This window comes from Crocodylus siamensis, chromosome 5 (assembly GCF_052110815.1).
Source record: "Crocodylus siamensis isolate JL-2025a chromosome 5, ASM5211081v1, whole genome shotgun sequence".
Taxonomy (NCBI): Eukaryota; Metazoa; Chordata; order Crocodylia; family Crocodylidae; genus Crocodylus; species Crocodylus siamensis.
Window position 1 is genome coordinate 179,903,056 of NC_143399.1, and position 27,136 is coordinate 179,930,191.

Sequence of the window (27,136 nt, forward strand, 5' to 3'; positions counted from 1 at the left end):
GCGCTGGGACCGGGTGTGCGGAGGACCGGGAGAGACGCGCGCGGCCTCGCCTTGCGCCCCGCGGGGGCTGCGGCACTGCCCGCCCCGGGCCCGGGGGTCCCCTGACCCTGAGAGGCAGCGAGAGGGATGCAGGAAACCGGCAGTCTGGATCTGCCATCTTGTCTCTGGCAGGGGCTTGCCCCCTCCCGGCCCTGGAGCCCCGCACGCCCTGGCAAGGGCCCAGCCGGGAGCGCCTGGGCAGCGGCTCCTGGGGCGACGGGCCCCTGTAGAGCAAGCCCCGCAACGGAGGCCTCCCCTTGGCTGGCGCTTTCCCCGCCACCTCCCTACTAGGTGCTCAGAGCTCGCAGGCTGCTCAGCTGATTTGTTGCTAGTAGCAACCACACGACAGCGATTTGCAGCCTGTTCTGCTGCTGGTGCCTCTCGTCCCCCTCCCGCGGATCGGGATCCCGGGCGCTGCCAGCGCGCCTCGCCGCCGCCCACGCCCTTGCACGCGGTCTGGGAAGAAGAGCAACGGGTGGGGGTGGGGGGCGCTTGTGTCTTCTCCGGGTAGCGCACAAAGCTGATCTTTGAGGTCAGGAGTGAAGTACCGACTGCCAACCTCCGCGTTACTATTCCAGGCTGCGCTGACTTCTCATTGTCTAGTCGCGTCGTTATAAATTACCAACCTGCCTCTATAGATCAGCTCAGTGTGTACGCACGTGTAGTCGTGTCTCTCCGGAGCGCCAGGAGCAGTGCCCAGTACCAAAACAAAGCGCACCCTGCCGAGTAATAGTCACAAAGCAACTGCCACACTCTCCGGGCCATTTCGGGGTTGGAAACACCCCCACCGTATTTTTCCTCTTCCTGACACCGCACAAGCACTGAAGTTTCTGCAGGAAACCGATGATGTAGCCACACGCACGTGTTTACATCGATTAAGTGCTGCGAAGTTGTGCGTACCTTGCAACATACTACACTGCTTTGCCTTTCTTTTAATGTACTTGTATCTCTTTATTTAGGTCGTTACCTTTTCTTTCCATTAGTACTGCCGGTGTGGGAAACCCCACAGACAAATGTATAATTTATGATTGACCGTTTATTTACACACGGATGTTAAAATGCCAAAGGAAGCTTTTTTCCTCTTATGTAAAGAACAACCCAGTTGTTTATTATGTTTGACATTATTTATTTAATCCGTATAAATATGTTGTGGATTAAGCTCATCAGCAGAAATCTGAAGCGAAGACTGAAAGTTATTTTATATCTGTGTAGACCAAAGTCACAGCTCAAAAAGTGTCAATACTCTTTTGTTAAATCCTTTCCTTTTGATTCTTTGTTAAAATTAGCTTGGGGTCAAACTGAAGTTAAATAAAGAAGCAACACTTAAATGTTGATTATATTTTAATGTAGGAAATAATGAGTCATAGACACCCCCAAAAATCAATACATTCTCCTGAAGAAACACATCCGTTTCCTGGACTCCATAAATACCAGTAACTTTTCCCCAGTTTAATGAATTGTTATAAGCTGAAGTCAACCGCTTTAAACTGTAAATCGGGAAGGGAATATGTTGAGCTTTATGGATGACCTCTTCTGTCAAAGAAGGCATCCTACCTGCTAAGCAATTGACTCACCATCCAATTAAAAAGTCATTTTTGCGAAGTCGAGCAGTTTTTAAGCACTCCAAGCAGTTGTTAACAAGTTAAACAAGTTTGGCTGTCAAAACAAATTGTAAGTATTGGACAGGTTGCAAAATACGAGCTGAGACTATAACCAGGGGGGATTGTCCGAGTGTTGTCGGTTCGCCTGATGCCCGCGAAGAGGGCGGGTGGGATCGAGGAGCCGCAAGTTCTATGATGAACTTCCCAGGCGCTGAAAACTTTGCCCGGCCGGCTTGAAATCATAAGCAGAGCCCCTGGGACACCTGCACTTACATGACAGCGCACATGCAATGCCCCGTGAACTGCACGGAACTCACTTTCAAACAACCGCTGTCGTCCTTTCTTTATGCATGTGTCATTAACTCGGAAAAATCTGTGCGGATCGCGCTAGATGGTGCGGGGGTTTCACGGTCCTTTCGGACAGTTTACCTCTGGACTTGGCACTTTTTCTCTACAGGACAAGCGGGGCTGGAGGCGGGTGTGCAGAGGGGCAGACTGCTCTCAAGGGGGGAGTTTACCTGCTGCCTCGCGTCCGCATGGAAACAAGTGGGAGGGCAAAGCTCGCGGGAAGTTCCTTGAGACATGTACGAAACAAGAAGCAAACTCCAGCGCCAGCTGTGCCCGCTGGAAGAGAACATCCCCTTTCTCCTTTATAACCGCGTCGTCTCGTAGCGCTGTTCCTGAGCTAAAGGGCTTCCCTGTTCCCGAGGATTAGCGCCATGGAGGTGAATGGTGGGTGAGCTGATTATTTTTACCGATGCTAGCAGTGCGGCAGCTCTGACGGGCAGCCCCAAGGGCACGGGCTTTCCATGGTGAGCGCTGGGTCAGACAACGCGTCATTTCCATCAATGACTTTCTGCCTCGGGCACTTCTGAGAGCCAATGACGTGTCCGTGGGCGGGGCTTCTGCGTGGTATTTTCAGCGCTCACTTCTCTCTAAACAGACTCAGCGCTTACGGGAACCAAACACGGGAGGAATATCTGGAGACATGCAAAATGCGTTTCGAGGCTTGCAGCCGACGCAGGCTGACTTAAGCAGGCAGGCACATCCACTTTGTCTGTAATTCAGACCGTTGCTTTTTTCAACTTTGTCAAGCACTGCTTATTTTTTTGAAATCTAACTTAAGTACGTGAGATATCCGTGAAAGAAATGTGCTTAACAGCTATTGACTTTGTCATGCACTCGTGGGGAGAATTTCCCAAAATATTTCCTGCGGCAAATGACCTTTTTGCCCATCTGATTGGACGTGTCCTATTTACCAGTACTTTTAGAGAAAAGAAACATACTGCCAGTTTAAAAGAGAGAGGGAGGGAGGGGGGAGTTGCACAAAATACTCATTGAAACATCTACTTCATTTTGGAAAATAATTCTGCTTGTTTCAGTCCATGTTACTTGAACCTGAACGGAATATACGGATTATATTTTAGCACCATATAACTTTCTAAAGCATCTTTACACTTTTCGAGTCTGAAAGAATACCTTCCTTGAGCGCTAAATTATTATAAAAGACTTTACCATTATTTATCAAACAGCATATTCGTGTCACGAGTAATACATTTAATCTTACGTGTTTTACATATAGAGCTTTGAAGAGCAAAGCAGCGGCATCTAAAATTCGTGAAGACATTGTCTTTTATATTTTATATTATATTTTATGTTTTATGAAGTGTGAATACGGGCGTTGTGCTAACGATCCTTATTTAATTTAGCCTAGGACTTCGCAGAACTTGGCCCGTATTTGAATAAGTCAAAGTGTGTTCACGAATATTCAAGCTATTTAGGAATCTCGGGCAAGAATTTGGAGCCTGTTGGAGAGTCTGGTGATGTTCAAAGCCGGTCGGAACTGACTTCGCACTTCAGTCACTGCTTGCGTTAGGTGCTAGAGGGAACTCTTTCTTTAACCTCTTCCATACATATATGCACTTACGTCTGGGAGACCTATCATGCAGCGATTACACTCCAGATGTGTAAAACAGGCAGGGGGCTTAACCTGGCGCTCATTAAAAGTACTAATTACCAAACAATCTGCATTTATAAAGTGGCTTATTAATACGAGAAATGTCCAAATCAGCAGCTACCTTGGCCAACACCAGCAGTAGGTAGTTTTTAAAAAAGGCGAATGATGTAAAACATGAGGAAAAATGCAACGATTATCTCATCAAGCCAGAAAGTCTTTGGTTAGCATCCGCCCATACTAGCTAGCTTCATTTTACCAACAAATACATCATTTCGGATTAGCTCTAGGGCAGCTTAAAAGCTGTCCCAGAAGCCGCCGCCCTTCGGCCAGTGTCAGGAGGAAATTAAGCTAAGCACTGCTAAAGTCAAGCTTGCAATGAACTTTATTCTGAGGACTGAAGATGATAAAAAATCACCTTCCCTTGAAAGGGAGAACACGTGCTTTGCTCCCAAGCCTTTTGTCAAGGCACCTCCCCTCCCCTCCCTGCTCCTGCACCGCAGTGGAGCGCGCTCAGTGAGTCCGCGCCCTCCGGGCACGGCGCAGTCCGGGCGCGAGGCGCAGCCGGGGCGGCCCGGGGAGCCGGGCGCTCCAGTCCAGGGCTCCGGCACCCACCCGCGCTTCTCCCGGCCTCCGCGTCTCGCCTGCGGGTGCGGGCGCGGAGGCTGGCAGGGCGCGGGGCGCGCAGGCAGGACGGCGCCGGACGCCAGCAGCCCGCCAGGCCCCGGCGCCTGCAGCGAAGGGTGGGCGCTGCCCCGAGGCGCGGGTGCGCCCGGCCGCCCTCCCCGGGAGCAGCGCGGGAGAGCCGGACGCGGTGCCGGTTGGACGGGGCGAGCTCGGCGCGCGGGGCGGGCGCTCGGGGGTCGGGCTCGTCTCTGCTGTTGCTGCGCCCCCGCGGGCCCGCGCCGGCACAGGCGGGGAGGGCGGGGAGCGCTTCTGGCAGAGGCGGGCGGGGGGGAAGGGAAACCCCCTGCCGTGCCGGGGGGGGGGGCCACGTCTAACCACCACGCGCAGCGGCTCGACCGAGGGCTCCGTCGCGCCTGCGGCGACACGTCCCGGAGCCAAACACGCTTCCCCTGCGCGGCCCTGGGCCTGCTCCGCCGGCGCGCACCTCGCCGCGCAGCCCGCCCGGGCACACGCAGCCCCGCGGGGAGGCGGCGGCCCTGATGTCACAATCAGGCGGCCGAGGCTCCCCGCCCTCTCCCGCCCCCGCGCGGCGCTTCCGCCCGGTTACCTAGGAGAGCGATACACACAGCGGCGCGGAGCGACCGGCTCCCGCTCCCGCTCCGCTCCCGCGCGCCTTGGCCTGCGGGGCTGAGCACCCCTAGGGACCCCGATCCCGGAGGGCGCGGCAGACACCGGCAGGAGCCTTTGCTGTCTCGTCCCTCGCCCCGCTCCGGGCTCTTCGGCAGGAGCCATGAGCCAGAGGCAGGTCTTGCAAGGTACGGGTACTCCTCGCCGGCCCGCGGCTCCCTGCGCGCTGCCCCCGCTCACTCTGCCCCTCTCCGCCCCGCAGTGTTTGAGCAGTACCAGAGGGCCCGGACCCAGTTCGTGCAGACGGTCGCGGAACTTGCCGCTCGGCCCCAGAACATCGAGACCCTCCAAAACGCAGGTAAAGCCCCGGGGGGCCGCGGAGATGCAGGGCCCCGTCGCGCTCACTCTGTACCTGCCCGGGGTGAAGGTGAAGTGAAGTGAAGCCTTTATGCATTTGCTTGTCAAGGCCAATCTGCATTTACTTGTCATGCTGGTATTTTTACAGCCCAGGAGCCTCAGGTACGTGGTTACATGGTTAGGCTCAGTCGCTGTGCCAAGAAAAGCAGAGAGGCTGCGAGGGTTATGCACCTCCACTGGACCGTGGTTGCACATTTCTTCCTTCCCATTTAGTGCACTTTCAGAAGGAGAAAGCAACTGTCACACTTAGAGGCAACGGTGCTATCTAGTTTGGGTTTGGATTGTTGATGGGAGAAGAATGGCACTTTATTTTGTGCTCATGTTGAATAGAAACGTGGGTTTCATTGATAGAGAACTTTCAGCCCCAGAAAACCTTTTTAAGGACAAAAGTTTTCTTTTCTTAAATTCACAACAGTTCAAAGGGTATTAGGTGTTTGGTATGTGGAATGAATAAGTGCAGCATGTCTGAGCTTTTCAGATTCAGTATGATCTGTGGCATTATTTTGGGGAAGGTATAAAGTTTTTGTTTTGTGTTTGTTTTCTTAGATCTTTTTAGGTTTCTAATTAATCTGTTCCTGTAGATATTTATGTGGTTTTCTTTGCTGTAATATTCAATCATGTGTTTGTCTTATCTTCCTAAGTGAGATTTGGAAGTTAAACATATGCATGGATTAGGTATGTGTCTGCATGTGCCTGATGACACCCACCCATGCCCACACACACTCTCATTTATTTTAAATACATCTTGTCAGTATAATGAATTTGTGTTTTATAAATAAAACTATTTTGAGGCTTAAGGAATTACTAACTAAATGAAAATATAAACGAGGTTTGTGAAAATGTTGTAAAGCAAAATCATACTAGAAAGGTAAGGATTTTTGTAACAGTTTGCCTCAAATTTTGTTTATAAATTATTGAGCATCTTAACCTGTCTAATGTGTTCAGTTGTCTAAGAGTTCATGCTATCTCATTGCTTTCATGCAGTTTAATAAACTAAAATAAGCATCTTTTGTCATGCAAATGACTCCTAGCATAGCCATTTCATTATTAACATTTAATCACCAGCTCCAGTTGTCCAGAGTTCTTATGTTATTTAGTAAGAAGAGAAAAGGCATAAGAGCAGAACATAATATAGACTTTAAAGACTTTTAGAGAAAGAGCTGTAAAGCCTGAGTTATTTTTTGGTATTGATAATTATTACCTGTTTTTATGGTATCAGTTGTTAAAAGTATTTTATTTTAAATATTTATTTGCTAACTCTTTTAAAACTCAGTTTTTCTAAAATGCAGTCCAAATAAAGAGAACCTGGGAAACAACATTGTTCTAATATTATGGTTAAACTTGCATCATTGTACCTAAACTTTTGTTAAAGAAACATGAACCTGATTATGCAAGCGATATTTGAATACAGTATCCATTGAGCAGGTCTTTGATAATACTATTTGAATAACTTTGCTTTCAGGAAATTGGGATCTGTACAACCTGCTGCCCTTATTCATGCTAGTTGTCTTCATTTATTAAATGAGACTATTTAATATAGTTGGAACTTTTTGTGATCTCTGAGAATGGGGCCCCACATACCTGCTTTAAGGTCCAGTTCAGCCAATTGTCCGCATCTGGAGTTCCTGTTTAGACAGGAACCTCATACTTGATACTAAAAAACAAAGGAGAAAGTTTTATTTTAAGACAACCCCTCTAAACCAAGCACAGTTATGCTTGACTTAATTGTTTCAAATATGTGTGTCCGACTAACCTGAGTTATTAGTCAGTGTGTCAAAACCAGTACTGGACTAGATGAAGTGTCCAGCTTATGGGCCAGATGATTTCATACATTGTGCAACCAGCATGCTCCTCAGTCACTGAGATTTTTGATGAAGGAACACAGATATTCAGGCCTAAGGTTAGTGTCATGCAGAAGTCACTCAATCTAGTCCCATTTCTTTGTTTTATATAATTTAAATTATTCTAAAGAGGAAATAATTGCAACTACAGAGTTTTTATCATGTTTTATTTGAATGTGTGAGGCCCATAAATACTGGAAAACAAAACCTGAATCCTGCCTTTAAAATGACTTTATAAACATATAATTGTAGCAACAGCTGTTAGTTTTGACTTATTTTGCCAGATATGCCAGATGCAGAATTTTTAGGCTGTGATTAACTGTTTCAAAAAGGACCAATAAAACATTTTGGGGCATAGTTGTTGTACAGACAATTGGCAAATCTTTTTGGTGGTCTTGCTATATTAAACTGCCTCTAATTAAAGGCCTGAGGGGGCCTCATGATTACATAAAATGAAGAAACTATTCTGTATAAATTTAAAAAGTTTTCTGTCTGCTTATCCCTGAAAAGAAAGCTAACTTTTTGTAAGCAAACAAGAAACAGAGCCTAATCCTAAAAGGTACTGACTGGCATTAGTAATCACTGATTTCAATAACTGATGGGTGCTTTGCACCTCACACAAGAGGCCCATTGCATTTGGATCTAGAGGGCCCAGGATTTTGTTTTCATTTTAATCAGCGTGTGTGGCAAAATTACAATGGAATTAAATTTGAACAAGATTGGGCCCTGAAATAACTGCAGTACAGTGTATTACTATATCATTAACGCAGTCTTATTCCTGGAAGATCCCTAAAAATCAGTCTGAAAAACCAAGACAGATCAGGATGTGGGAGGAATATCTAATTTGGCACCACTTGTACAAATCCTTGGTAATAAATAAATTACATTCGTAATGTCTTCTCAATAGGTAGAGGTTGAAAGGGCTTTCTGCTCTTTATTAATGCTCCTGTCCCAGCTCACACATCTCTTATGTGGAGACCTTGCGTTACAAAAAATCTTGATTATACCTTAAGCACCCCTTTTCTAGCATCCTAGCTGATGCACAAACCAACAGCAAGAAAAGCAACATAAATGCCAATTGAATTGTGGTAGTAGTTAGAGGGTAGTAATATTATAAGCACATTTAAAATATAATGGTTCAAACTGTGTCCCTAGAACTGTACATGTAAATCTTCAGTGCCTCTTGTACGAAAGAGGGCTCAGCCCCTATAGCAGCTCTGTCAGATTCTGCAAAGGCCCTTCTTCATAATCTGGGCTCCATGCTAGGGAAAACCCTGGGGGAATGAAAGGAAGATTGGGTTGTCTAGGGAGGATACACATCTACTTCTTTCTCTGATTACATCCCAGATTTTATGGAAAATCCTCAGAAAAAAATCATTTAGCTCCAGACGGTATTATTCTTTGTTCAGAGCGCATTCTCTAGAAATCTTGAGTCCATGACAGGGGAATTCGGGACCACTGCAGATAACCTTCATATCCTTGGCCTTCCTCCAGTGTGCAGATTTGGCACAGAGTCTTCCACAACTGGAGGCTGTCCTGATGGTTGTTTCTATGTGGGAGCAATTGATTTTATGTAACAATGGAGAGATCATTACAAGGAAACTGTCTCAGAAATTCCTGTAGGTTTTCCTGCTGGCTGTGATATATATACCTTGGGTGCTTTAGTGACCAGGGATACTCCCATGAGTAAATGCTACTCAAGATGTGTAATAGTTGAAAAATCAGGCTTCTTAATGCATAATTAATGCAGCTGTCTTGAAAGAAGAAAAATCCTCCTCTAGAAAACCCGTTTCAGCTGGTAAATATGCAGCTGGGACACTGACAAACAATTCATTTATCAAATCTCATTTCTCATGGGCTCTAACTTATCAAAGAAGTCTATTTTGATGATAATAGCTTTAGACATTTCCTTTAAAAATAAATCTAGCCTTTTGAAAGTTACAGCCCATGAAATTTGCTATCAGAGTGTATTATCAAAAGAAAAACAATGATTTCAAATATTAGAAATTGAATATTTCTGACAGTAATTAAAGATGGACCTGAATCAACTTCCCCTCTAACCCCAATCCTGTTATTATATCCAAACACCATTTTGCCCTCAACTGTGGGACAGTTTAGAGCTAGGTCTGAATTTCTATCTTAAGGTGAATTTCCAGCAATGACATTCTAAGGGCCTCACTCTTACCTTCTTTGCTCATCTTGTGAAATACAGTACTCTGTAAATAGTTCTACTGAAGTTAGTGGGATTATTCTTCAAATAATTTACTATTAACTAGGAAGAAACATCGCAGAATCAAGCCCTATGAACTTTACTGCTTTTAATTTCTGGAGATTAAAGGTCCAGATTCTATTCCACTGCATGTAAACAGAGTTGTGCATTTACACCCAATTCTGTTAACTCTGCTCAAGTCCTTGAAAAACTGTTAATGCTAAATCTGGGTATGTCTTCCTCCTCCTCCTTCCTGCTTTTGTTTGACCAGGGATCCTGGTTTTCTCCGATTTAAAAAAAAATCCCCAATTTTTGGATTTAAAAAAGTAACCCCAAATCCATACTTTTCCACAATTAAAATAAAACACCACTAAAATAGACATAGGAACAATGTGGATTTTGTGTTATTTTTTTAAATCTGAAAATCGAGGATTTTTAAAATCAAAGAATACTAGGATCCCTGTTTATGACTTGGTTTTATGGCTATGATGACCATATGTTACAAATTGTTACAGGATGAGCTCTGGGGCAGCCATGACACCCCCTGGGGCCCACCCTAGTCCTAGTCACACTCCTCGTCCTCTATATAACCTCCCCTGTATATCTCTCCTGCCATGCTTTGATGTTCTTTGGATATCAGTTGGGAGGCTGCCCCTGAGTCCCAGAGTGCTCTCACCTGGGTGAGCGCCTTTTCAAACTGGAAAGGTGGGACACATGCCTACCTCCCCCCACAGCTGGCACAGCCTTTCCCTCAGGAGCCCATGCCAGCTCTGTGCCCCCTACCCACCTGGCAGCAGTGGGAGGCACAACTCTATGCCACCACCACTTTGGCTGCTGTCAGGTAGGCAGGAAGCACATCACCATAGCAGTGGGGGCTCCCAGGGGGAGGGCAATAGGGCAGGGAGCCCTGAGCCCACAGCCTGCATCCAGCCCCACCCTGCACACAAATCTGGGGGGCACATGCCCCCCCCATCCACCTCTCCCTGTGCGCACAGTGGCAGAGAGTTGCCCTCCCCATGCTCCCTGGTCCCATGCCTGTGGCTCTGTCCTGCTCCCTTCCCTGGCTCTGGGACTCCATGCACTGCCCTGGCTAGGCAGCACCCCTAGTCCCTGCCTCATTTCCTCCCTCACTGTGGGGGCCTTGATCTGCCCCTCCCCCAGTTCCCCACATAAACTTACCTGTAGGGAGCTGCTGTCCATGCTGCCTGGGTCTTTCCCTGAATGGAACAGTGCCAGCCTACAAGGGGAAACCCAGATCCTTGCACAATGCTGCAAATCCAGGACAAATGCTGCCCTGGAGTCATGCAGCCTGGGACTGGGATTTGATGATCCTATTCCAGGAGTGTCCCACCCAGTTAGGGACAGGTGGCTCTTACCAGTGTCTAACCAACATAACCAACCTCTTAGGATCTCTGGGCTGTCTGCCCGCTATCTCAAAACATTACGGTTCTCCAAGTACTCTGATGGGTCTACTGGTACCTGGCTGGCACTAGTTCAAGCTAGTGGTCATCATTTGTGGCCCTCTTGGCCCCTAATTAAGCCCTAGGTCTCTTAATCATGGCCTCCAGCTTCCTCCATAGCCATGGCCATGCCTCGCAGGTGTCACTGTCTTTGTTTACCTTCCTATATAGGCTTCAGCCCTCTTAGCCTTAGCTTACAGGTTACTTGGCTGTAGGTTTGTAGCCTGGGCCCACTTACTCTGGCTTGGAATTTCAGTCTCAGCCTCTTATTGGCCTTTGTCTGCTTGTGTTGCCTTCTTGTGGCTCAGGTTCTGGCCCTCTTGGCCTCAGGCCTGCTTATTCCTTGCTGCAGTGTCTCCCTTGGCTCCCTGTTATACGAATGTAGACGCATTAATGAATTTTCATGGACTTGAACAGTAGAATAGAATACACTTAGGTACCAAAGTCCACCAGATGCCCAGTAAGTGGCATATAATCTGGCCCTAGGTATATATTCTCTCCTTCAGTGGGCGTGACCCCTTAATTTATAATGTGTTTTTTTTTTTCTGTAGTAGAGTGTACTAATGGGGACAGTTGCTTTTTAAATTATAAAATTGTTTAAGGATCTCAGCAAAATTAAGAAGAAGACTGTTACAATGACTGAAATGGCTTCAAAGCTGAAAAACTAAGGAACAACTCCTGGGGCACATCCAGACGAGTGCAGACATGCAGTATGTGGCACTGCAGACCTGTCTGTGGCACCACACACCACACATGCTGCACATGCAGGCATTCTCTGTGCTGCAAATTAGCAGCATGGGTGTTGGGGGGTTGACCCCATGTTAGAAAAACCTGCCTAAAAAAAGTGGGACAGCGTATGTGGTAGCAGTGTGTGCTGCGCAAAACCAGAGCCTGGCTGGCCAGAGCTGCACTCCGGCTGCTGGCCAGGCTCCTTGCTGCAGGATCACTATGACTGCAGCTCCCAGAGGCCCCCAGGAACCCCCATAAGGCTGCTGGGGCCACTGCAGTTGCTGGCCCCAGCCTTCCCCACCCCTCCCAGGGCAATGTGCTGCATGCCACAGCATACATGGCACAGGCACTCCCAGGAGACAAGTAGCAGTGGCATACATTGTTCCCAGGGAAATACACTTTTTATTCTTGGGGAAATGCACATGCCCACTCCGGGGATGTGTCTCTGATTTTTTTGTTTTATTGTTTTATTGTTCATTTTGAATATCAAATAAGTACATGTAAAAGTTCATTCTAGACTTCTTATTTTCCTCTATTTTGGAAGTGGTGGGGGCACCAAGGTACATGGTTTGCCTAGGGCGCCAATTATTCTTGGACCAGCCCTGATTGCAAGCCCTTTAGGTCAGGGCCTGTCCTTCACAAAGTGTTTATGCTGTGCCAACCATGATAGGGCCCTGATATCAGGTGAGACATTCAAGCACAACTGTCACACAAATTATAAGCACTCTTAGCATTCTGCGGGAAGGATGCTTCAGCATTCTGACTAGAGAGGGTTGAGTGCAAGGCTATAAAAGTCAGGAGTGCAAAGAAAGGAGGATGGTCTTGTTAAAATGCAGGAGTGGAACTCGGGAGATCTAGTTTCTCCCTTCAGAAGTGCTGCAGCTGGCTTATATAATCCATTCAGGTTGTGAGCCCTTCCTGTAAAACAGGAATAACAATATTTTCCTCAGCTATATGTTTAAGAGAGATTATTGACTGTCTGTGAGATTCTGAGGTACAAGGATGATTAGCCTAATGGAAAAGCTTGAAAAACCTCCACTGATTTCTGAGAGATTAAAATCCTTCTGGAAGTGGCAGGAAACAGGTGCTGGTGAAGACAGAAGTTTCTGTTAGCCAAGCATACAGGAGACTAAGAAGCTGAAGGAAATTGAGTCTCTAAAAAGCAGAAGATGGACTGGAATCTACTGAAGTATTATGGCAAAAAGTGGTTTGATATGGAAGATCCTGGTGAGGAGAGAGGATGAGGTCATGAAGAATGGCTTGCTTTCAGCTCCAGTTCAAATTGTTTGCCATATAGTCATCCCATATTGGCAGAATTGCTTCAGAAGGTCTTTGGTTTGAGGACAGATTGTTCGGGTTCCTGTAGGGACTATTTTTGCCAGCATTTACATAGGTTTCTCCCCTTCATAAACTTGCTTTAATGGGATGTTCCTTGGGGGAAAACTCTAACTTTGTTGGAAGTATTACTTGAGTAGGGTCATAAGAATCAGGCTCTGAGTAAGTACTGAAGTATTTGGCCCAATGCATGAAGAAATGGAAAAAGAATCTACTCTACTTGATTGTATAAACTACACAGTGCTTCGCAAGCTTTCTTCTGAAGCCACTGGAGTCCTAGGAATATGGGTTATGGGGTCATATGCACAGAATAAAATGTGTTACCTTCCCTGAAAAGTCTGTGTTCTAGGATCTCTCCTTCAGTGGAGAGATGTCTACACTTTCATATATTTAGTTGGAGGATTTGGGCTTAGGAGTTCAATCTTGTAAGGTGTTGAATGCTCTCAACTACTTTTGAATGACTTCAGTGAGAAGACAGAAGAAGACAAAAGAGGGCTGTTGAGGTGAATGGAAACCAGGAAGTTCTGATATGGCAAAGGAGGGAAACAAGCATATTCAGGGGAGATCATTAGACAAGAAACTATCACTGGAATCATGGAATATATCAACACTATGCACTGTATTGTAGCTTGGAGATACCCCAGTTAGCTCAAGAAAAGACAACTCGGGTACTGGTGACAGCATGGAACATCAGACTGGGTGATATATGCTGCTTTTCAGGATAGATAGGAAAATCATGCAAGTTAGAATAGAATATAATTGCATACTGCTCTTAGGTAATTAGTTCACACAGAGCTCTGTGGCATCACAATTGTTTTTCTTACCACAGCACTATGCATCACAGGCATAACTTGGGTTGTGGGAGTGAAGTAGGGTAGTTGATTTTTAGGGGGTCAGAGATGTGGAGTTCCCTGGTGAAGGAGAGAAGCATGTATGTTAGTGAAGGTGCCAGGCCCCAGGGGAGGCACACCTCGGCCAAGGGTTAATGAGGAACTAGTTAGGGAACTTCTGGAGGGACTGGATGTATTCAAGTCAGCTGGTCCGGATGATCTCCACCCTCGAATACTGAGGGAATTGGCTGAGGTCATTGCAGGACCCCTGGCACGGCTTTACGAGCACTCATGGTGCTCTGGTGTGGTGCCAGAGGACTGGAAGAGGGCCAACGTGGTTCCCATCTTCAAAAAGGGGAAGAAGAAGGACCCGGGAAACTATAGGCCAGTTAGTCTTACCTCAATCCTGGGCAAGCTGTTTGAGAAAATTATTCTGGCACATGTCCATGAGGGGCCAGCAGGGTAGATCATGCTTAGGGGCAACCAATACAGGCTCATTAGCGGCAGGTCCTGTCAGACCAACCTGGTGGCCTTCTATGATCAAATCACCAAATCCTTAGATGCAGGGGTAGTAGTGGACATAGTCTTCCTGGACTTTCAGAAGGCCTTTGACACTGTCTCTCACCCTGTTCTCATTAAGAAACTGGGAGAATGTGGTGTTGACACGGACACAATCAATTGGGTCACCAACTGGCTGGAGGGCCGCACCCAGAGAGTGGTGGTAAGGATGGGTCATTTTCGACCTGGAGGGATGTGGGCAGTGGGGTCCCCCAGGGCTCGGTCCTCGGGCCTGCACTGTTTAATATCTTCATCAGTGACTTGGACGAGGGGGTAAAAAGCACCCTGTTCAAATTTGCTTATGACACTAAGATGTGGGGGGATGTGGACAAGCTAGAAGGGAGGAATAGGCTGCAATCGGACCTAGGCAGGTTACAAGGTTGGCAGATGAGAATAGGATGGGATTGAACACCGACAAGTGCAAGGTGATGCACCTGGGGAGGAACAACCGGCACCATACCTACAGGCTGGGGAACTCCATTCTTGTTAGTACAGAGGTGGAAAAGGATCTTGGAGTCATCGTTGACTCCAAGATGAACATGGGCCGGCAGTGTGGGGATGCAGTCAGGAAGGCCAACCGCACCTTGTCATGCATCCACAGATGCATCTCCAGAAGGTCCAAGGAGGTGATCCTCCTCCTCTATGCAGCACTGGTCGGGCCTCAGCTGGAGTACTGCATCCAGTTCTGGTGCCGCACTTCAAGAGGGATGTGGACAGCATGGAGAGGGTCCAGAGGAGGGCCACTCACATGATCAGGGGGCAGCAGGGCAGGCCCTACGAAGAGAGGCTACGGGACCTGAACCTGTTCAGCCTCCACAAGAGAAGGTTATGGGGGGATCTAGTGGCCTGTTACAAACTAGTCAGAGGGGACCAGCAGGCACTGGGGGAGTCCCTGTTATCCCGAGCACCGCCAGGAGTGACCAGGAATAACGGTCACAAGCTGGCAGAGGGTAGATTTAGGCTAGATATCAGGAGGCGCTACTTCACGGTCAGGGCGGCTAGGATCTGGAATCAACTTCCAAGAGAAGTGGTGCTGGCTCCTACCCTGGGGGTCTTTAAGAGGAGGCTAGTTATACACCTTGCTGGGGTCATTTGACCCCAGTACTCTTTCTTGCCATGGCAGGGGGTCAGACTACATGATCTACTCATGTCTCTTCCGACCCTACAAAATATGAAACTATGAAATGTCCCAGGGAAAAAAGAGGATATGTCATCAAGGGTGAAGAGGTTACTTTGAAAGGAACCTGTTGCTCCTGGATCCTCTTCCCCTTGTGTTGCTGCTTCAGCCTGTGGAGGAAACCATAGAAAATGGGGAGTGGTTGAGATCCTCATGGCAGCTGCTGGTTAGTGAAAATGCCAGGTGGGGGACTTTTTGAACTAACCATCCAGAGGAGCAGCTCATTCTGACTCCCTTCACCTCCGTGCCCCTGCTGGGTAGCAGACCTTGCTGATGGGTGGGTTCTGAGTAGCTCTGTGACATGTTTTTAATAGATTAGTACTTATGATCCTTGCTTCCTTCATGCTCACATGGAAGAGGCCTGTGAAATGGCTGCCTGAAACTGCTTTTAAATGTATGTGGCTTGTTACTCCTAACTTCTTCTGGCTCCTCTGGGCCTGCTGACAAATTGAGTTATACCATGTGCTCTACCATCTATTAATTACATGGAAAACTGCTTGATTATCCAAAAACCCTGTTGCCAGAGTGTTCAGTGTTTGTATTTGGAGAATCCTGGTTGTACTCAAGCAGAGAAGTGGAGATGATAGGAATGCTTTGTCCAGGAAATGAATGTGGGCAGAGAACTAGTGGGTATCAAGACCTCACTGGGAGGGAATGTCTTGAGACAGGTAGGTGAAGGATCTCTCCTTAATTAGTCATCAGGGAAACTTGCTGCTATGCTGCTTCCATGAGGGCAAAGTTGGCACTAGGAGGTCTAGGGAAGGTGAAAATAAACTTGCATAGTATTCTAAAGTGTTTCCTTTCAATTGGGCTTGTGTCAGAATTTGGGAATCACAATTCTTAAAAACTCCAGGTTATGTGTTGAAGTCTTGATTATTTTTATTAACTTACTGAATACTCTCAATGCAATAGACATTGTGCAAGACAGAAGACAACTTCTGATAGTCGGTGACCTGATAGATGACCTGACAATTTAAAGTAGGTGGACAATGCAGTTCAAATACAAAATATGCTGCAGGGTACCAAATGATATGCAAATTTTTTAAAGTCTTGGTGGGGAAACTTTGTTCTTTATGGTCTTTTTAAGTCTTATTTTTAAGGAGGATTTGAATTGGGAAAAGGTGGTCATCAGTTGCTGCAGGAGAGGGAGTTAGATGCTTAGAGGGTGATGTGGAAGATTTTTCTCTTTTTTGTGACCTGTTAATTTTGTTCCCTTTTCTAGGGGCAAATATTTTAAGTTGTCATTTGTTTTCCCCCCAATAGAAGTAACAAAACAAAGGTTGCAATCTCGAATAAATTTACTGTTTGTTTGGGTACAGGATCATATAGGAAGACAAAACCTGGAGCCTGTAATTACCCTGAAGATTTTCCTTGCTAAAGAGAGGCAGCAGCCAGCATTTGCCTGTTAAATAAAGGCAAATCAGACCTTTGCCTCAACCCCACTTGAGATGTGGATGTTAAAGGTGATTCATCTTTTAATGGCTATAAGCTTTCTTTGAATCCATGATAACTAAGAAGTTGAGGATAGATTTCATAGACATTAGGGCTGGAAGGGACCTCAGAAGATCTTTAAATCCAGCCCTCTGCCCCAGGGGCAGGAAGTAAGTTGGGGTCACAAGATCCCAGCAAGATAAACATTCAATTGACTCTTAAAGGAGTCTAGAGTAGGTGCTTGCACCAGCTATGGTGGAAGTCTGTTCCAGGCCTAGGGAACTTGGACAGTAAAAAAGTCCTTTCTTATGTCCAGCCTGAAACGGTCTTGGAGGAATTTGTGACCTTGTCATCCCATGGGGCACTCTGGTGAACAGACGTTCCCCCAGATCCTGGTGAGCACCTGGATAAACTTATAGGCAGCCACCAGATCACCCCTGAGCCTGTGCTTTTCCAGGCTGAAGAGTCCCATGGCTCTCAGCCTCTCATCATAAGGTCTGTTTTCCTGCCCTATGATCATATGTGTGGCTCTTCTCTGGACTTTCTCAATCCTTTTTCTATTGTGGAGCCCAAAACTGGACGCAATACTTCAGCTGCAGCCTCACCAAGGCTGAGTACAGCGGGAGGATGACATCCTAGGATTTGCTAGAGAAGCATCTATGGATGCAAGCCAGCATTTTGCTCACTTTACTAGCTGCAGCATCACATTGATGGCTCATGTTCATCTTGTGGTCAGTCATGACCCCCACGTCCCTTTCACCCGTAGTGCCACCCAGCATAGCACTGCCGAGCCCATAAACATGCTGTGGGTTTTTCTTCCCAAGGTGGAGAACCTTGCATTTTTCGGTGTTAAACACCATTAGGTTCTCATCTGCCAATTTCCAGAGCCTGTTGAGGTCATCTTGGATCACCCTCCTGTCCTCAGGTGTAGACACTTTACCCCAAAGTTTGGTGTCTTCGGCGAACATGGCCAGTCCGCTTCTGATACCAATGTCCACATCATTAATTAATATGTATAATAATATAGGTCCAAGGACAGAGCCTTGGGGGACCTCACTGGTCACAGCACACCACAATGATTGACTTCCATCAACCACCACCCTCTGAGTCTGACCATGGAGCTAATTCCCCAGCCAGCAGATCGTGGTGAAGTTGAGGCCACGGTTGGCCAGTTTTGCTAAGAGGTGATCATGGGATACTAGATCAAAGGCTTCTTTAAAGTCAAGATATACAAGATCAATCTCTTCTCCCTTGTCTAGGTGATAGGTCACCTGGTCGTAGAAGAAAATAAGATTGGTCAGGCAAGACCTACCAACAACACATCCATGCTGGCTATCCCTCAGGATGTTGCCGTCAGCTCGTCTGTTAAGAATGGTCTCTTTGATAATCTTTTCTAAGACCTTCCCCGGGATAGAGGTCAGGCTGATGGGCCTGTAGTTTGCCAGATCCACTTTCCTCCCTTTCTTGAAGATAGGCACCACATTGGCCTTCTTCCAGTCTTCGGGCACTACACCAGAGCTCCCAGAGTTCTTGAAGATCCGTGCCAGGGGCTAAGCTATGATGCTTGCCAGCTCCTTGAGTACCCTGGGGTGTAAACTGTCAGGGCCGGCTGACTTGAAGGTATCCAGCCTTTCAAGGTGTTCCTTCACAAGGTCAGCATTGATGGAGGGTAAGGAATCTCCCTCACCCAGGCCTTCCTGTCCCATAATGGGCAGAGGCGTCCCTTGGGACTGGTGAAAAAACAATCCAAAGTACCCATTTAGCAAGTTGGCTTTTTCCTGGGCATCGGTTGTCAGTTGTCCCATCTGGTTTAGCAGGAGTCCAGCGTTGTCCTTGCTTTTCCTCTGGCTCCCAACTTATCCAAAAAAGGACTTTTTATTGTCTTGATACTTGTAGCTAGTTGGAATTCAGTTGCAGCCTTGGCTTTCCTGGTTCACTCCCTACAGGACTGGACCAGTGTGGAATATTCCTCCTTGGAGGTGGATCCCATCCTCCATCCTTTGTAGGCCTTTATTTTTAGCCGCAGGAGGTCTGCTAGTTCCCTGGAGAGCCAAGGGAGCTGCTGTCCCCTTTTGCTGCCTTTCCTCCGAGATGGGATATACTTTGCTTGTGCATCCAGGATTGCTCCCTTGAGGAGCAACCACTCGTCCTGAATTCCCCTCCCCTTTGGGTCGTGGTCCCTTAAGGCCTCTCTGACAAGCCTCTGGAGCTTGTCAAAGTCATCTTTCCTGAAGTTGAGGACTTCTGTATTGCTGACTGACTTGCCAGCTTTACAGTGGATGGTGAAGGTAATCAGCTAGTGTTCACTGTCACCCAGCTTCCCTTCGATAGTTAGGTCACTGATAAAGTCATCCACCATTGCCAGTACCAGGTCAAGCAGCGCTTTACCTCTCGTTGGCCTGTAGACTTCTTGAGTCAGATAGAGCTCATCCATGCATGTGAGAAAGCTTTGCAATCATTCAGATTTGGCTTAGCACTCTTCCCATGAGATGTCTGGGTAGTTGAAGTCTCCCATGACAACCATGCACTTGGGAGTGCATGTGGCCTTAGCCAATTCCATGGCAAACTCCTGGTCAAGCTCTTGATCCTGAGCAGAAGGTCTGTAGTAGACTCCCACCATTGTGCCCTCTGTGCCGTGTTCCCCACAGATTTTAACCCACAGGGTCTCCAGTCATCGACCCTGGGCACCAATGTAGGCTTGCAGGGATGCATAGTTTTCCTTGACATAGAGAGCTACACCCCAGCCCCTTTTGTCCAGTCAGTATCTCCTGTACAGGGTATAGCCGTCTATACCTGTGGCCGAGTCATGTGTGGTGTCCCATCAGGTCTCCGTTATCCCTCTGACATCGTAATTATTTGTGTTAAGCAGGAGGACAAGTTCCTCCTATTTATTCCCCAAGCTCCTGGCATTTGTGTACAGGCAGGCAAGTGTCCCTTTGGGGGCTCTTGCCTTGCCTACAGATCATTCCAGGGCTGGGGCAGGGGTGGGCTCCCTTAAGTGCCTTGGCCTGCTGGCTTTGCAAGGATTGATAAGTGGGCCAGCAGTTGCAATAGTCCCCCCATCCCCCTGTGGGCCTAGTTTAAAACCCAGTGGAGCAGATCAGCCAGTCTGGCTAAGAAGAGCCTCCTCCTCAATGGAGAGAGGTGGAGACCATCCCTTCCCAGCAGCTCACTGCCTTTCTCACCAAAGAGCGGACCGTGGTCACGGAAACAGAAGCCTTCACCAGGGCCACAGTCTTTGGTTTACTACCTCAATCCTCCCCTCCCTCCTCAGCCCGTAGCCTGAAACCGGGAGGATCGAGGAAAACATCACCTGTGCCCCCAACCCCTTACACCCCACTCCCAAAACCCTGTAGCGCTTCATGACCTGGCTGGGATCAAGGAGACATTTCTCTACCCAAGATCAGTTATGGAGATGTGATGCAAAGGAGAATATTTAACAGGAAATATTTGTGTATTCCTTCTCCCAAGCACAGGTTGGCAGCAAGAAGGGCTAGATTTACATTCTGGGGTACCCAGTGAGTTATACCAGTGGCTTGAGCCACAGCCCAGAAATCTGGGATCACTAAATTTGATTGGGGTACTCCATAAAGACAAATCTCCATTCTTGCAAGCAGTATAAACCAACAAGCACAAATTTATTACCAAAACACAAACAAAAAACCCCAAAGAACAAAACTTTAAACACAATATGATACAACTACAGTTCATAGGCTGAACCCCTTTAGAGAGACTTCTCCCCAGCCCAGGCCAATCTGAGACTTGGGACCTCCGGAGGGTTAGTTCCAGGGTCCATGCTGGAGCTGTCTTATGATTGGGGTTCACCACTCATCAGGAAGCTCCTTGTGGTCAGTGGTTTGGTTGTGGTGCGGGAGGCCCCTCACCACTCCTGGAAAAGTGATCTTTGCTTCCATGGAGAGGCTGCATGTGGAGGTAACTGCAGGTCCAGCCAGCATGCATTTACTCCAAAACTTCTGGGTTGGATTATATGGCCTGAGTTTCCCCTTTTTTTAGCTGCTGATTCCTTCTCCCTTTGGAGGGGACTTCTCTTTTCAGTTGCTCATAGCAGTTTCTCCCCCATTCCAAACTAGCCTAGCTGACCTTATATCTCTGAGCCTGACATCCTTTTAGCCATATCCAGTCAGGGAATGCCATGATTCAGTGTCTCTCCTAACCAGTCCGCCTGGAGAAGCTTCTGCTCCCCCTCACCCCTCCGGCCAACCAGGCCAAAGGATTTTACATATCTTACCCAGATACAAGGCCCCAGCTTTCCATGTGCAGACACATGGCCAGAACAATAGGGGCCATCTTGCCCACATGGCTAGATGATATATTTTCTCTTTAAAGCAATAGGCCAGAGGAGAAAAGGGGGGGGGGAGTAAATACAGAAAAAAAAAACACAATATATAGCAACTAAAGGGATACACTCTGTTATACAGAGCACAAGTGTCTGTGGGTGTTACATGTACATGTGCACATGGACCTGCTTAGCTTTCACTGGGATAGCTCCTAATTTAAAAGGTCTTCCAGGGCCTTGAAACTAGTACTGTGAGAGTTATTATAATGGTTCTCCAGGGAGAATAGCAGCAGCCTCATTTCTGGTTATTACTCAAACATTTCTCATTGATATTAAAAAAGAAAAACAAAAACAAAAAACCCCCCAAACCCCAAACTTGAAGTATTTTACAACTGGACTATTGCCTAATCCCTGTGTTAACGTTTTTGTAAACCAAATTGTTGTTGAAAGTTTTATCTGATTTTATGTTTTAACTCAATGTTAAAACTATTTTGATTCAACCTGTGGAAATTCCTGCAAGGGTGGTGGCTAGGAAATCTTTGGGGTGTGTGCAGGTAGACTTTGCTCTAGGTGTGAAGGTGAAAAGCATCAGGGTCTGTTTGGCCAGAAGAAAATCAATAGACAAACTCAATAGAAACAGATCCTTGGGAAGTTGCTAGGTAGTGGTTTGTTAAAAGAAGGTGCTTGGATACTAGTTTGCTTGATATAATTGGGGTGGCTTGCAGGAATAAAAATTACTTGCTCAATATTGCAGCCATTATTTATACACCATGAGCCTTTACTCTTGTGGCAGCCCCTGGCAAGAGTCCTATTACCTTCAAGAGGAACAAGGTTGGGCCCCAGACAGGAATGATGTACCTTTTGGGTGCATCTACATGTGAGATTAGTGTGGCTGAATAAACTCCAGCACAGTAAACTCCGACCTGGCTCAACGTGCTGTGGGGCGGGGAGCTTGCTGGGGCACAAGGGTGCTACAGTGCAGGGCTAGCCAGGAGGCAGCCCCCACACTGAAGTTCCCTTGTGCCCAAGTCCGCCCCATCAGTGTCTGCATGTGCATTGAAGAGGAGTAAATAACTCCACCGTAGGATTGTACTTGTGTCTGGCAATAGTATCTTATGGCAGAGTTAATTAGTTTACTCAGACCTAATAGCACTAAGTAGTCAGATCCACAGCAAATGTCTCTTGTAGACATTGTTAAGGGCGTCCATCCTGTGCGGACAGTGCTGTTGTCACCAAAACATGTGGAAAGAAAGCTGGATGTCTTTGCTCTTCCTATGGTCAAAATTGATTAACATGTATGATGTAGCACCTGCAAGTAAACAATTGCAAACATTTAATACTGAGAGTGAAATACTCTGTTATACTCAAGATGTGCGAAATCTTGGGAACTTGGGGAGTTGATCTGTTGACTGAGGAGGGTTGAGACCACTAATAGATACTAGACCTCCTTCATTTGGTGGAGGGAGATTTAAATTTTGTTCTATATGCATGTTCATTTTGTTCTTTGTTATTATGGCATAATTTAGGATTTCATAATATCCTTAGTCCTCTCTGAATGTCCTGCTGAGGTCAATAGTTAGTTTGTACAACAAACAGAATGGAGTGTCTGGTGTGAGAAGGTTTCTTTGTGCTAATTTTTTGCCATCATTTTTTGTTCAGTACCTTTTGTCACATTCAGGCACCACGCTTGGAAAACATGTTCTCCTTTAGGACTATCACTATTTCTCTTTGTTTCTCAGCTTTTTCCATCCTGTATTCATTTTTCCCCATTTTCCATCCTGTTACCTGTCTTCCCACTGCATTTTTCCTTCAGTAGCTCTCACTTTCTGCAAGAGTTTTCTGAATGGGCTTCATTCTTATTATTTACCCTGCTTCACAACCAAAATGATCATCAGTGAAATATTTTTTTTGCTGATCCTTGAAGTGTCATCACTTGGTTTAGTATTAATATTCCAAATGGGCAGGGGAGTTTACTCCTCTCTGAGCCATTGTTTTAGGCTCAAGTTCTCTCTGTGTTGTAGAAGACAAATTTATATCTGTTAACTTAGAAGATGTTCTTCAAATGCATTATTGTGTTTTTAAGACGATGTGTGGTCTTGACATGCATTTAAAAAAATTTAGACATACATTTGAAAAAAGAATAAATCTTTTGTTCTATAGAATCAGGATGTGTCAGACAGGCCACAAGCCTGATCTCAGCCTGGCTTCCAGATTCTTCTGATCTAGGCTGTTTTAAGTTCTGTTTCAGTCAAAGTTACATCTGCTCCAAAACGTTAACAGGTTTGAGTCTGAAGACCACTCACATATACACACTGATATGCAGGTTTGGATAATGTCTGGGAATGCTCTGTTGGTGACTTACCAGGCGCATTTAATATGACTTTGAAAGAGTGGTGTATATTTTATTCTGTGATTAGCAGAGCTGGAAGTGAAAGTGCTTAAGAAAATATGGACAAAAATTCTGTGGCTGGAAAATGCCAATTCACCAAAACCAAAATTTTTCCTACAACTTACCATGTTGGACAAAATTTCTTTTAGAAAATATTTTTGGTTCAGAGTGAAGTTTTTAGTCAGAACAAGAGTGAGAGAGAGCAAGAGAAAGCAACTTTCCCCCGAGGTCCTGAACAATCCTTGCTCATGCTGTGGGAATTCTGTGTTGTTTCAGCCCTGGAGTATCAGCATGTAACATATCACTTTAGACAGGAAACAGAAAAGAACATTCTTGGATGTGAACCCAATATCTTTTCATGCAGCAGTAATAGGGATTTGTCAGAGGATAAGGTTATAAAATAATTAATGAGCACTTAAGATCTTTGGGGTAGGCACTAAGTCATGTCTCTTCATTTAGACTATAAGGCACCAAGCACAGTTTGAAATGGTGTATGATTTATTTAATAATGATGGTAAAGACCTTTCTGGCCAATTTGTGAGAAGATATTAGTTGGGTGGCCAACTTGTGTCTCCTGTGGAGTGGTGAATGAAATTCTCATTGACTCCAGCATATTGGAGGATCAGACCTCGGTTTGTTGGGACTCCTGAGCCCTGTTCCTACTTCTGTTGGGTCATGTCAAAGGATGGTATGGAGGTTGCAATTGTCTCATTCAAAACAGAATTTGATGTAATATTAACTACAGAGCCATTAACTATCTGGTGACTCCATAATGTCATGCAGAGATTACAATTTGAATGTTTTCTCTTTCTCTTTGTACGGACTTGTGAATATTTCACCTAGTCCCCATACCTGCTGGGTGTGGGCAGTAGTGCCCACCAGAGTAGTTAAACACCAACTCTTGAAGCAAATGTTCTGAGATGAGGTGACCTCTAGTGCCTCAGGGCACTTTTACACTCTGAGAACCACTCTAAGGCGCCGTCGTGTCTTGTGTATAGTGTCCCTGTGCTTTAAGATTTAGACTTTTTGGGTTAGTCCTACTCCCAGAAACTTGCATGATAAGGGTGGGGTCAAATGGTGGGTTTTGTTTTTCCAGAGGTGTGGGAACCTTCTATGTGTTTTTTCTGAGGGAGACCTATTGCTGAGTGGTTTGTAGGGCCTTTCTATGTTAAACAATAGTTATTGGGCAGGCTCATTGAGATATGACAGGCATCAAAGAACTTGGTTTAAACCAAATTAGGGTCTGTGTCTGTAGTGCCACTGGAACCATTGTTGGGTTTAGAGGCTTCACTGGTTGTGAGAACCTCAGCTCCAGGGGCTAAACACCCTGTGACAGTTTCATTGGTGCTAAGCCTGAATTCATCTCTTCTTTGATGATGGGATAGATTTGGTACAGAGTTGGTAATAGTGGGTACAGCTACACGACACACGTACTGCCTAATTAGTTCCACAGTGAAGTGTCAGTGTCTACATGAGCGGTGCTATTAGGCGGAGTAAATTAATTAACTCCACCATAGGATAGCACTGCCCATCACAAGTACTATTCTATGGGAGAGTTATCTACTCTGCCACAATGAACATGTAGATGGTGACCAGAGCTAACTGGGGCACAAGAATGCTACAGTGTGGGGCTGCCTGCTGGATACCTGCAGCACCTTGAGCCAGGCAGGAACAACCCTGGGCTGGCAGACTGACCCCCAGGGTCCCCGACAGTCAGGGCTGCACTGCTCTGGTTCAATGTGCTGCAGTCCCAGGTGCATGCATAAACACTGCACCCAGGAGCAATAAACTCCAGCATGAACTGTGCTGGAGTTTATCTTGTCACATCAATAGTCACATGTAGACATACCAAGTCTGTCTCTGTATCATGCAGCCACATAATGTAGCTCTAACTTTCCTTCGTTCTTAATCTCAACTTCCCTTTGGCTTTTGTCAGGATGTGCCTGTCTAACACCAGTGGATGTGTGTAGACAAAACAGGGGCCCTAAATTGAAGTGGAGGGTTTTAAAAAACACCACTTCAATTTAGGGCTGATTAAACCCCTGTGTCCTGCACACACCCCGCTGACTTACCTGCCTCTCCAGCAAGGAGGGGAGGGCAAGCTGCTGGCAGACAGAGACGTTCTTGGCCTGTGGGGGGGGACTGTTTCTTCCCTCCATGGTAGCTGCAGCCCCCACCCCCTCCCCAGGGGGTACCCGCCCACAGGCATTCAGCTCAGGCGGTCCTGGGAAATACCACAGCTGTGCAGGGAAGCACCAGGCCCCTGTGCAGCTCAGGCAGTCTCCAGGGGGGAAAAAAAGAAAGATCAGGCTCACCACTTTTCTTGGGTGGAGCTGCTTTCCTGGGTTGCTCTCGGGCTGCCTGCAGAGTTGTCATAGAATCATAGAATCATAGAAGTCGGGTCGGACGGGACCTTTAGATCTTCAAGTCCGACCCCCCGCCTGGGCGGGAGAAAAAACTGGACTCAAATGAGTCCAGCCAGGTAGGCATCAAGCCTCTTCTTAAAGATCCCCAGGGTAGGAGCCAGCACCACTTCCCTAGGAAGTTGGTTCCAGCTCCTAGCTGCCCTAACTGTGAAGTAGTTCTTGCGGATGTCTAATTTAAACCTACTCTCCAGTAATTTGTGTCCATTGTTCCTTGTCATGCCAGGGGGTGCTCGGGGAAACTGTCTCCCCCAAACCCTTCTGGTCCCCCCTAGTAAGTTTATAGACAGTCACCAGGTCCCCCCTCAGCCTTCTCTTGTGAAAGCTGAACAGGTTCAGGTCCTGCAGTCTTTCAATGTAGGGTCTGCCCTGTTGTCCCTGGATCACGCGTGTGGCCCTCCTCTGGACCCTTTCAATGTTGTCCACATCCCTCCTGAAATGGGGCGCACAGAACTGGACACAGTACTCCAGCTGTGGCCTGGCCAGCATTGCACAGAGGGGGAGGATCACCTCCCTGGCTCTACTTGAGATGCACCTGTGGATGCACGACAAGGTGCGGTTAGCCCTGCCAACCGTGACCTCGCATTGTCGGTCAATAATGACTCCAAGATCCCTTTCTGCCTCTGTGCTCTCAAGAAGGGAGTTTCTCATCTTATAATTGTGCTGCTGGTTTCTACTGCCCAAATGCAGCACCCTGCACTTGTCAGTATTGAAACGCATCCTGTTTATGTTAACTCACTCCTGTAACCTATCCAGATCTTGCTGCAGTCTTTCCCTCCTTACTAGCGTGCTCACCTCACCCCAAATTTTGGTATCATCAGCGAATTTAAACAGGTTGCATTTCACCCTGTTGTCCAAATTGCCGATGAAGAAATTGAACAACGCAGGCCCAAGGACCGAACCTTGTGGGACTCCGCTGCCCACTTCCCCCCAGGTTGAATATGACCCGTTCACCACCACCCTCTGAGTACGACCCTTCAGCCAGTCTGCACTCCATCTGACTGTGTAGGCATCAATGCCACAGTTGCCTAGTTTTTTAATGAGGATGGGGTGGGAGACGGTGTCAAAGGCCTTGCTGAAGTCTAGAAAGACTACGTCCACAGCGACACCTGCATCCATGGCCTTTGTGACCTGATCATAAAAGGCTATCAGGTTGGTCTGACATGACCTGCCCCTAATGAAACTGGGCTGG

General features: G+C 46.8%; 1 protein-coding gene across 1 annotated transcript in view; it reads left to right on the forward strand.

The window, feature by feature from the left end:
- The first annotated feature begins 4,853 nt into the window (after positions 1-4,853).
- The window catches only part of SPAG6 (sperm associated antigen 6), a 60,609-nt gene continuing 38,326 nt past the window's right edge, over positions 4,854-27,136 (forward strand). Inside the window, exons 1-2 of the mRNA XM_090047313.1 lie at positions 4,854-5,036; positions 5,111-5,206. Coding sequence (XP_089903439.1) covers positions 5,012-5,036; positions 5,111-5,206 — 121 coding nt within the window. The 5' untranslated portion in view covers positions 4,854-5,011. The remainder of the gene's footprint in view (positions 5,037-5,110; positions 5,207-27,136) is intronic.